Below are 12,293 nucleotides of genomic sequence, written 5' to 3'. Positions count from 1 at the left end.
GCTTTGTGTAATTTTGACATGTCCTCAGTCAAACACGACCCAGTCCTTCAATCAGGCCCTATTTTTCTGGAGATGGGAAAACAAGAGGAAGCTAAAGTAATTATTGAAAACTCATAAGCAGCAGCTTTAGCCTAATTACCTTGACTTTCCTTTTTAATTTTTCTATCGATCGTCTCTTGTTAATATACAAGTATTGACTGAGCCAGGAGAGCCTGGTGTTTCTGTGATAAGAACAGATGCCGCTGCGAAGCAAGATGGAATTAGGAGATCCAATAGTCAGCTCTTCTTTCTCAGAAGCACACACGGACAGCATAGACTTTGGTGGGGGACCCTCTTAAGAATCACCAGCAGCAACTACACAGCGAGCATCTTTGTTCAGTGCCTTTGCGGTCTGTTCTGCCTTTGCCACCAGGGGGCAGCCGGGAAAAAGAAAAACAACCCCTTTTTCTTTGTTCCTCTCCTGATGTTAAAATAATACAATGCCCCTTACTTTCAGCACATAATCTACTAGAACTCCCAGGTCAACAACTCCAGAGGGGTGGGCAGCCCAGGAATGAAGGTGACATCCCTTGGAGCTGCAGGTGTGCTTTTTAAACGCTGTTGTACTGAAAGTTTCAGCCTGAAAACACCTTAGCAATATTGGGTGAGCTGTCCTGCATATTAATGTATCGTTGACAAACGCTTTTAACAGTTCCTGCTTTCTCTGTCAGGGAGAAATGTGAAGTTTTCTTGCTATTGAATAGGAAACCCATTTAAAAAATAATTATTTCTCAAGCACTTTAAACTTTTCAATTTCTTATATATCTCAGTTTTCAAGAACATTAATAATGTGTTGTAGGTTGAGAGTCTTAAATTGCTATCGAGGTCTACCTCAATATAAGCAAACACAATTTAGTAACCCTGAGTGGAAATCAATTTTCTTAGGAGTTAAGAAAACCCTGGTAAGCCAGGGTGGCTGGTGTGCTACATTCTGCTTTATTTCATCTTTTAAAGCAACTCTACAGGAACATAAAGCAGGAGATGTTAGCAACGCTAAAATAAACCAGAAATATCTAAATGGGGGAGTTCTCAAAAAATAAACCCTGGTCACAATTTCTATTACATATTCCAGAAGGAAAGAAGTGTTCTTAAAAAAGGATTGGGAATAGTCATAAAAACCAAGTGAGTGGTTCAAAATCCAAGAAGCATAGGGGAAAGCAACAGGAAAAGGCAGCCAATGGATCCAAAGGAAAAAACTGAATGAAATGAAACAATCATTAGACTAAAGAAGGGGGTTAAGGACTGGTATACAGCTGAAATGGCTCTCTCAACAGTAGAAGCAGCAGAAGTAGAAGAAATGGTACAGTCCCCATAAAGCATAGTATTGTAACAGTGAAGGCACATCTACTATAAATTAACAAGTTTACAGACTTGAGGGACATTTAGGGAAAGGGAAAATGCATTTCTAGAGAAATAACTTCATCAGACCCCCTGAGGGCATCACTGTCATCAACAAGTCACAGGCATAGGCTACATCATCAGTCGAGATTAACAAATGGCAAGCAATTCACTGGAAGGTGCTGAGAAACCAAGTCACACTGTAATCTGTACAACTGTCATGCATAACACCATCAGATAATAATCAGACATTCATCCACAACATAGGTTTCAAATATGCTTTAGTGAAAGACTGGTTCAGGAAATGACATATTTCAGAAATGAAAACTGAAAAATATCTTCAGGATTTTGGAATGGATGAACTCCAACGAATAACACTGTGATCTGCTTATAGCTGGATTCAAACACTTAGACAATGTTTCAGCAGATCAGGATATTTTGAGTGCTTACCACGTCCCAGACAGAAGGATACAAAGGCAGATGGGACCTACTCTTTCTCTCTACAAAGGTCATTGTGTATTGGACAGAAACACTCTAACAATTCTAATACAGTGTGATAGGAGGATAATTATCTGAGGAGCAAGATGTTAAGCCAGCCAAAGAAAAAAGGGGAGAGCCTTCATTGTTTTAAAGGGTTATATTTAAGGCAGATCTTTAAAAGCATCTGCCTACAATGTGGGAGACCCGGGTTCAATCCCTGGGTCGGGAAGATCTCCTGGAGAAGGAAATGGCAACCCACTCCAGTATTCTTGCCTGGAAAATCCCATGGACGGAGGAACCTGGTAGGCTACAGTCCATGGGGTCGCAAAGAGTCGGACACAACTGAGAGACTTCACTTTCATTTTAAATGTATTGGAAATGGCCATCAGAAGAACAACAGCAGGACTGGAGGAGTGTGGAAAAAGAGACTCTAGCATCCTCGGGTCAATTCAGGCCTCAAGTGGGTAGGGACAAACCAGTGCTGACAAGAGAAACCTGTGTTTAGAAAGACAAGGGTGGCAAGAGGTAGAGACACCGCTGAGAGGCTACTGTGGAAGACAAAGGGAACAGCAGACAGAAGGAAAGAAAAAAGCAGAGTCATCTTCCAGAAGTTGAGTTTAATTTCTTAGCTCTTATTGACATCCTAGTCACGGTGTAATGGAAAGAGCTACAGATTTGTTGTCATGTGACTTGGACTGACGTCCTAGCTCCACTCTTTACCAATACTATGTGTGAGACTGTTTCAACCAGGGATCTTTCGGCTTCAAGTAACAGAAAACTGACTCAAAGTGGGAAACAGGGTTTTACTGTAAGAAACAGAAACGACTATAGCTAATTTAAGCAGAAAATAATGTAAGAAACTAAATGTAAGAAATTCAGTGCTTATGCTATCACAGGAAGGGCTGGTGGAGCTGAACTTAAGACGCGTTTCCAGGAAATTATTCAAAAGTAACACTAAAGAACTGACCCCACCAGAGGAGGTCACTATTAGGGAAAGTGAAAGTCAATCAGTCGTGTCCCACTCTTTGCAACCCCATGGACTACACAGTTCATGGAATTCTCCAGGCCAGAATACTGGAGTGGGTAGCCTTTCCCTTCTCCAGCACTATCAGGAAAGCCAGGAATTAGGAGGCTGCCCACTCTTCAATCACCTCTTGAGAGCCATGAACCTAGTGAGTCACTTTTAACATTGTTGCAAAAATATCAACATCTCTATTCTTGCTCCCAGAAAAGAGCCAAGCCCCTCAAAAGAGCCTTCATCTCAATTTTCCCTTCCAAATGCCACATGAATGCACCTAATAAGAAGAACCCATAATAAAAAAAAAAAAAAAGAAGAACCCAGGGGCTCCCCAGGTGGCACTAGCGGTAAAGAATTCACCTGCCAATGCAGGAGACGCAAGAAATGTGGGTTTGATCTCTGGGTTGGGAAGATCCCCTGAAGAAGGGCATGGCAACCCACTCCAGTAGTCTTGCATGGAGAATCTCCATGGACAGAGAAGCCTGGAGGGCTACAGTCCGTGGGATTTGCAAATAGTTGGACACGACGGAGTATCTGAAGACACAGTAAGAAGAACTCAATTCACCCCTAAATTCTGCTGCAGGGAGATCAGGAAATGTACTCCTGAGGGCCCACGAGGAGAAGCCTGGAATTTTGAGTTCCAACCCACCAGATTCACAGGTAGATGAAACAATAAAAATAATACTGGCATTCAGGAGAAGAATTCCAAAGGTGGAGCAGTTTCAGCATTATTTGATTCAGTGGCTTTACAACACCATTAAGGACTCAGGGTTTTTCCATTTTCCTATCTTTAGCATCAGAGGTTTACCACTCTTTGATGGCAAAATGGCAGTCACAGGTAACACACATATATTGGACATTGTTAACAGAAACAAATGGGCCTATTTCTTTCTATTACCTTTTAATCAAAGAAAATCCTTCCCCTAATGCCTCAGCAGACTTTCAGAACAGAACTGTATTACTTATTTGTGGCCCAGACTATCACTGCTGAAAGAAACATCATCAACATAACTGGCCTATAGATAAATCATGATGTACATTGAGAAGCAGGGAAAAGGACCCTTCCCAGAGCATACAGCCTTGCAAGAGAACAAAAATTAGCATTGGACAGCTAGGAAGAAGGGGGTAGGCAATACAGAGGGCCAGCAAACTGTTTACCTCTAACTCGCAATGTTTTACCTTCCTCAGTTCTAACACAAGGATGTTAGTATCTGCCTCCTCATCTAAGAGGACCATCATTCCTATGGTACCCTACGCCTATGATCCAGGGGGGCCATCATTCCTGGAAGATCACATGAAGTGACATACATAAGACCTCTGCAGATGATCTGAGAGGTCATCATCATTAGCACACAGGGGAATGAGAAAGAAGACTTCTGTTTTCAGCAAGTACCACCCTGTCTGGATAATGTTAATGGAAAGGGCAACTAATTGTCTTGAGGAAAAGCAATTTGCTGAGATGAGTGTTTTTGAAGCATTTTACACTGTCATTATGGAAAAGAGGGCTAGATTCTATCTGAAGGAAGACAATCAATAAACCATGAAACTGTCCAACATTACTGGAGTGTTTCCAGAGAGAGAACTCTTTGGTTGTTTTAAAGAAAGACTCTCTCGAGTAAGTGTCACTCGGCTGATGAAGCAACCATGGGTATGAAGCACGTTAAGCATCATCCCAGCACATAATCATGGATCAAGAGCCTGAAGTTGAGAGGACAGGGCTTATTAGTAATGCACATGCTAATATTCATGTAGGTTTGATATACAAAATGTGTGGACAATTGCAACTTTCACAGCCCTAGATACTTCAAAGGGTCATACCTGTTGCTTACAGGGTACTAGCTAATGCAGATCAATTCCTCCTGCCAAGTTCAAGCTCTTTTGTACACTCAGTGGAATTTCATTTCCTATGGTTGAATGAAGGTAGCAACGATGACTGCCTATTAATATGCTTATAGTATCTTTCAGCTTGTAACAGTTAATTCGCTGAATCGAATTACACTGTAATATGAAATATTATTATAGAACTGATCTCATAAATTGATGATGGAACTTTCAAAGGAATTTTCTTTAATATTCTCATTTATTTACTCTTAATTTTACCACATTATAATCATACCCTCAAATACAATGAGCCATTATATAGGATTCTCAGGCCCACAGTAACACTAATGATGTAATTATATATCCTGGCTATGCCTGGAGAAGGGAGTGGCAATCCACTCCAGTATTCTTGCTTGGAGAATCCCATGGACAGAGGAGCCTGGTTCCTGGGATCGCAGAGTTGTACACGACTGAGTGACTTACACTACTCTGCCTAGAATTCTGTGATACAGATGTTATGAGAAGGTGAAATTTCACTAAAAGCACAATCCTATTTTATGAGTTTTAGATATAACAGTTCACCTCAACAACATAGGAAAACTATGATTACCTCCTTTGTACTGGTAAGGAATCTAAGACAAGAGCAAGAACTTTCCTAGGATCACCCAAGAGGAAAGTAACAGGACAAGGCTTTTACCAGTTCCTGAACTCATATTCTCAGGCAAAAGTGTACCATTTTTAAAATTTATACAAAATGCTTTGAAACAAAAACATTGCTTATGATAATCAGTTCTTCAACATACAATGCCTCTCATCTCAATGTCTTTGCTCAGATTGCCTAACTAAACCATCTGCTGCTGCTGCTGCTAAGTCGCTTCAGTCGTGTCCGACTTTGTGTGACCCCATAGACGGCTGCCCACTAACACTCCCCCGTCCCTGGGATTCTCCAGGCAAGAACACTGGAGTGGGTTGCCATTGCCTTCTCCAATGCATGAAAGTGAAAAGTGAAAGTGAAGTTGCTTAGTCGTGTCCGACTCTTAGCGACCCCATAGACTGCACAGCCTACCAGGCTCCTCCATCTAGGTCTAACCAATTTTCTCTGATCAGAATGTACGTTTCCCAAGGCCAAGTCTCTAACTTCAAGGCACTTCAGGATATCTCAGAGTAACATGCATATAGACGTGATTTTCATGGAGCAATGGTTTGCGGTCTTTAAGGGCCAGCTGGCACAAGCCTCTTGACGGCAGATACTGTATCTTCTCCTTTCCTGCATTCCCTCCACTGTACACACACCAGGTACTCAGTGACACCCTATTCATTTTAACAATCAATTGGCTTTTTAATCTGACAACACAAGGCTGATAATAGATACAAAAACATATTTTCTTCACTGAAAAAAAGAATGTCTAAAAACAATATGCAGATTCATTCACCAAACTGCTTAACTCTACAACAGAGGGGTCCTATCTTCAAGTTTAAAGATCTTTTCAGAACAAATTCAAGAAAGTATCATAAATGATAAGTAGAAGATGTATAGAACTTGTTACTCAAGGACACAACACATAATTAAAACTGCAAAAGGTGTTCTGATAAATTAAAGGTACACGTTAATCATCGAGAAAAAAGAAACGGCAGGTCAATGTCTTGAAGTTCAGTGGTGTGCTTTCACAAAACATCTTCTGTTTCCTGTTAGAAAAAGCACAGTTCTGTACTGCAGTGAGTCTTCTTAACACAACAGGAGAGGATGCAGCGTTAGGTCTCAGAGGACCACACGGAGTTTGCATTCATATTACCCTGGATAGTCTAGACGGCACTTTTTACATCTCACGTTTTGTTTGGCTTCATCTGGGCCAGTTAGTTTTGTTCTCTCCCCTACCTACAAACTGTCAAAACACGCCATCTATTTCATAAATGTGTTCTACATATAAAAAAGAAAAACTAAAGCATTTCCATCTCCGTGGCTGGGGAAGAATTCCAATGGAATGGACCTAACAACACAAGGGAACTGGAAGGGAAGTTTCAGGCCGGCTGACTCAGATGGTACCCAAGCTCCTTTCTGCAGTATCCCTGGAGACATAAGTAACATTATCTTCAAATCAGAAGAAGCTAATAAGATGATTTCAAATAATTAGTACTCTAAAAAAAAGATTCTAAGTCATGTTCTGTGAAAATGATGTTCTCAAAATGCCAAAAAATGCATATCCAAAATTATCTATGTAAAACAGGTCATAGTGACTGAAACAGCTCAGCTTTTGCAGAAATGCAGGGCCTGTAGTTAATATTTGCTGAATGCCTTGTAGCAGGAAGCTCAAATAGCAAGAAGGGATCAGTTTGCCATTCCATTATCCACACCTTCAAGTATAAAGCTCCTTCTGCTGAGAATTCTTCTTGCTTTTAAAATGTTGCCCTAAAAGCATTATATTGTTTCCCAGCAATGCTAACCACAAAGGTAATGATGCTGTACATTTAATTTTTCCAGCCTTCATGTGTCTGCCAGAATTATAAATGAGTCATTAACAGTCTCAAATAGATTGACATTATTGTGTGCTACTGCTGAGAAATCTCATTTCTTTCGAGACAGCAGGAGGACAGTTTGGATTTAATAATGGCGGGGCACAGAAAGCATGCAAAGTTAAAAGAATCTAAAAGGATATCAGTCCAACTTTCTAGGATATTTATTTTGTCACTGAATTCAAAGGGCTGAATGGCATATTTTATCAAAAGGTCCAAGTTAGGTAGATAGACTCTAGCCTACAGAAAACATGGGAATTGTCTTAAAAAAAAAAAGAAAGAAAAAGAAAAACCTCCTCTTTACCCTGATATGGTGTGAAATAAAGAACAGTTAGCTAGACAAAGTCCCAGAATATGCCATGCATCACAATCAGCCACAAGCCATCTTTGAAACTACAAACATACTCTGGTTAAATTATATTCAAGCAACCAGAAACCTTAAGCTACTTAGTTGACTTTGGAGGTCAAACATGAGATGGATCCATGCAGCCTAGAACTTTTATGGCGAAAATTCTCCTTTCTAAGGATTTCAGAAAAAATTAGTAGACTTCATAAGATGGAACATTTATACAAGAATGTCAGAGAAAAAGCTCAAAGGTGAGGGAACAGCAAATAGCCCAGTTTAGGTGAAGCATAGAGTCTAACAGAAGAGAAACAAGGCTAGGTTGAAAATGCTGGCAGGGCCCTATTATCAAATGCCTAGAATTGCCTGATAATTATATCCTATTAATACTATAGTCAGTACGGATCCATAGAAGGTTTACAGAACAGTGAAAAGTGAACTGTGCCTGAAGATGAATATAACAGCACTGGTACAGTTACCCTACAGTGATACAGGACACAGGAAGGGTCAGCTAATGTAATATTGTAATTGTTCATATGCAACCAGAACAAGATTAATGACTGTGGAAATAGTAAAATACGAGCAAACCAAAAAGAAGTTCCTAGGATGAAATCTATAGGATTTAGATGATAATGGTAGTGGCAAAAAGAAAGATGAGATTGAAGATAAATATGATGCTTCTGGCATTCACGGCTGAAAAAACAGAAACTAGAAAGGAAAAGAAAAAACAATCCCAGCTAGATGATACGCTCTTCTTTGGACATAAGTGGCAATGGTATATGTATATTCAGGTAAAAGTGTCTAGACGGCAGTTTATACTGAGGAGTCTGGATTTAGGGGGAGAGAGCAGAGAAACAGGATATAACTATAATTGTAAAGCAAGGACATAAGATCTGTGATCTAGATTATAAAGACTAGAAGATCTATCTAGGCTGATGCTTTGGGCAGAAGCAATATTTTAGGAGTACCAAAGAGAAAGAGGAGGAAAAAGAGGACAGGGAAAATGAGCAGTCACAGAGGTAGGAGACAAATACAGTGCACAGTTACAACCAGGAATATTTATGAGCTTAAGGAAAGGTTTTTACTTATCTTGAACTAGTAAGACAAAAAGAAAACATAAGGAGAGAACCTGTTGGATTTAACAATTACAATGATCATTAGGACACTGGTTCTCAACCCCGGCAGTACATCAGAATCCTCTGGGAAGATATTTTTTTTTAAAGATCAATGGGGATGCTTACCACTGACCAGTTAAAGCAGAATGAGTCAGGGTGGTTCCCATGCATTTGTAGTTTTTAAAAGCCATCCAGATGATTCAAATGCAGCCAGGTTTGAAAACCACTATTCTAGACAAAATGATGAAATAAGAATATATTAAAAAAAAAAAAAAAAAGAAAAGAAACAGCAGGAGGAGGAAGGAGAAGAGGAGGAAAAGGAAATGGAAGGGGAAAAGAGGAAGAGGAAGAAGAAAAGGGAGAAAGAGAAAAGAATAGAGTTCAGGAGGTGAGTGTGACTCTTCGGCATCTTTGTCTAGTGATGAATCCTCTGGTAATCCCTGCCATCCTGGCTTTCTCGGCGCCGATTTCGAGACCCTCAGGAGGAGGACTCTAGCGGCTACTGATTTCTCCCTGGTGGAGCAGTTCTGTGCGCGGGGATGTGTTGGAGGCCCCGGCTTGGCGCCCCTCTGCTGCCGGGCCTCTACAGGCCGCAAAGGGGCTCAATGGGCGAGAATGGGGGTGACGAGGTTAGAAGCCGGCTGTGGTCGGTCGGTGCTGACTCCTGAGGGCCAGTGTCTCGCGCTGACCCTTAAAAATGGTGCGCTATTCACTAGACCCAGAAAACCCCACAAAATCATGCAAATCAAGAGGTTCAAATCTTCGTGTTCACTTTAAGAACACTCGTGAGACTGCCCAGGCCATAAAGGGTATGCATATCCGAAAAGCCACCAAGTATCTGAAGAATGTCACTTTAAAGAAGCAATGTGTGCCATTCCGTCGTTACAATGGTGGAGTTGGTAGGTGTGCACAGGCCAAACAGTGGGGCTGGACGCAGGGTCGGTGGCCCAAAAAGAGTGCTGAATTTTTACTACACATGCTCAAAAATGCAGAGAGTAATGCTGAACTTAAGGGCTTAGATGTAGATTCTCTGGTCATTGAGCACATCCAAGTGAACAAAGCCCCCAAGATGAGGTGCAGGACTTACAGAGCTCATGGTCGGATCAACCCCTACATGAGCTCTCCCTGCCACATTGAGATGATCCTTACTGAAAAAGAACAGATTGTTCCTAAACCAGAAGAGGAGGTTGCACAGAAGAAAAAGATATCCCAGAAGAAACTGAAGAAACAAAAACTTATGGCCTGGGAATAAATGCTGCAGAAAATAAATGCAAATAAAAGTAAAAAAAAAAAAAAAAAAGAATAGAGTTCAGTTCAGTTCAGTCGCTCAGTTGTGTCCGACTCTTTGCAACCCCATGAATGGCAGAACGCCAGGCCTCCCTGTCCATCACCAACTCCCGGAGCTTACTCAAACTTATGTCCATCGAGTCGGTGATGCCATCCAGCCATCTCATCCTCTGTCGTCCCCTTCTCCTCCTACCCCCAATCCCTCCCAGCATCAGGGTCTTTTCCAATGAGTAAACTCTTCACGTGAGGGAGCCAAAGTACTGGAGTTTCAGCTTCAGCATCAGTCCTTCCAATGAACACCCAGGACTGATCTCCTTTAGGATGGACTGGTTGGATCTCCTTGCAGTCTAAGGGACTCTCAAGAGTCTTCACCAACACTACAGTTCAAAAGCATCAATCTTTCAGTACTCAGCTTTCTTCACAGTCCAACTCTCACATCCATACATGACCACTGGAAAAACCATAGCCTTGACCAGATGGACGTTAGTTGGCAAAGTAATGTCTCTGCTTTTTAATATGCTATCTAGGTTGGTCATAACTTTCCTTCCAAGGAGTAAGCGTATTTTAATTTCATGGCTGCAGTCACCATCTGCAGTGACTTTGAAGTCCCCAAAAATAAAGTCTGATACTGTTTCCACTGTCTCCCCATCTATTTCCCATGAGGTGATGGGACTAGATGCCATGATCTTAGTTTTCTGAATGTTAAGCTTTAAGCCAAGTTTTTTTCACTCTCCTCTTTCACTTTCGCACAAGCTAATCTTTGGATAAACTTGATGTAGAAAGAAGAGCAGGGTCTTAAGAAGATCTCAAGTCAGGAGAAGGTTTCTTTAGGATAAGGAGAGAATGAGTATGTTTTAGGTAGAGGGAAAGAAATCAGCAGATGTACAGAAAATAAATATGGGCATGAAGAAAGAGCTGGACTGGGGTAAACAGGGAACAATGAAACAAGACTCTGGAAAATTTGAGAACGGATACAATTAAATGCACGAATGGAGAGCTTAAGTCAGGTGGCAAAAAGATTTATTTCCCAGAAAAATGAAAATGGAAGAGAAGTAAGAGGAAGATAAAGAGAAATACTTGAGGTAGAGTGGAACAGGGTCATGCTAAGAGCATCCTCTTCAAATGGTTTCAATAGGTAGATTAACAGAGGAAGAGTTCTCTTCAAGAAGAAGAGAATAACCATAACATCTCCAAAGGCAAAACACTCAAGATCTCTTTTAACTGAGGCAGGTACACACAATCTTCTACTAATGTAACCAGTCAGATTTCTTATGAGAAAAGTCAGGAAGATGACTGGAGTAAACGGAGAGGACTCAGATAAACTTGTGAACTGCCAACACAGCTCAAATTAGAAGTCAGACACCAAATGCTTTACAAAAAAATGAAAAAGACTGGTCAAACCAAAGTTTCAGCTGACATCTAAATTAAGTCTCAAGAAAGTTAAAGAACGGATCAAAGTTTTAAGCGACGAATGACCTTAAAGCACTTGACTAACACTAAGCTACATTTTTTCCTTCAAGAATGTCTGACAAGGAATTAAGAATCACAGTTCGTTAAATTCCTTAAAGTTTCAAAAAGTTACATGAAATCAGTACAGGAAAATTAGAATATCAAGGAATCCCTGAATTTGTAGAAGGCATTCCGAAACTAAAATGAACTAGAAAACAGAACTCTAAATATAATTTTTCCAACAAATGGAGGCTAACAGAAACAATCAGAGACTATCTGAAGTTTCAACACCATATCTATGTTGGAAAAAAAATGAAGAATTATCATGAGATAAGTGAACTTCAAAGATTCCATTTACATTCTGCCAGGTCCTGTTTAAACAAAATGGAAAACCAATTTATGACCCATCACCATCTCCCTGCTTAATGTGATAATGACTACAAAGGCTTAAAAGGTTTAATTTTAAACTCTTTCTAGTACTTGGGATGTTCCCATCAATAATTTGAGTTTTTAAGTGTCAACCAGCTCTCACCCTGGCCTGCTAAAGGAAGCTGTCCCCATGATACAATGTAGCTTTCATGTGGTTAACAAACAACCTACCTGTATGAATTTGATCTGCCATAGGCGCTATTGTCTAGTGCTTGGTAAATGGTTTGTATAAAAATCCATATATTGAGTTGAGCAGAAATGAAATAAAGTCTGAGCAGTGACAGAATGTCAATTATGGAGTTCATAGAATAGCCTTTTTAAAAAGCTGTTAACTTCGGCACTTTTTTGGCTCTACAAATTTTACTTAAATATCATATTCCTCTGTCACGAGCCACATTGTGAAAAATAGCAAAAACTATTTGGTGAAGAGGAGAAAATTAATCTTTTAGGCAAATATCTTCTC

General features: G+C 40.4%; 2 protein-coding genes across 5 annotated transcripts in view; one reads left to right on the top strand and one right to left on the bottom strand.

The window, feature by feature from the left end:
* The window catches only part of EXOC4 (exocyst complex component 4), an 809,489-nt gene that overhangs the window by 341,976 nt on the left and 455,220 nt on the right, over positions 1-12,293 (bottom strand). The window lies entirely within an intron of this gene.
* Positions 9,324-9,917, top strand: LOC133072500 (large ribosomal subunit protein uL22-like). Its single transcript, XM_061165831.1, has one exon. The coding sequence runs from the start codon at positions 9,363-9,365 to the stop codon at positions 9,915-9,917; it is 555 nt and encodes a 184-aa protein (XP_061021814.1). The 5' UTR covers positions 9,324-9,362.

Source organism: Dama dama, chromosome 18 (assembly GCF_033118175.1).
Source record: "Dama dama isolate Ldn47 chromosome 18, ASM3311817v1, whole genome shotgun sequence".
In the NCBI taxonomy this organism is placed as follows: Eukaryota; Metazoa; Chordata; class Mammalia; order Artiodactyla; family Cervidae; genus Dama; species Dama dama.
This window is presented reverse-complemented; position numbering and strand designations above follow the sequence as displayed.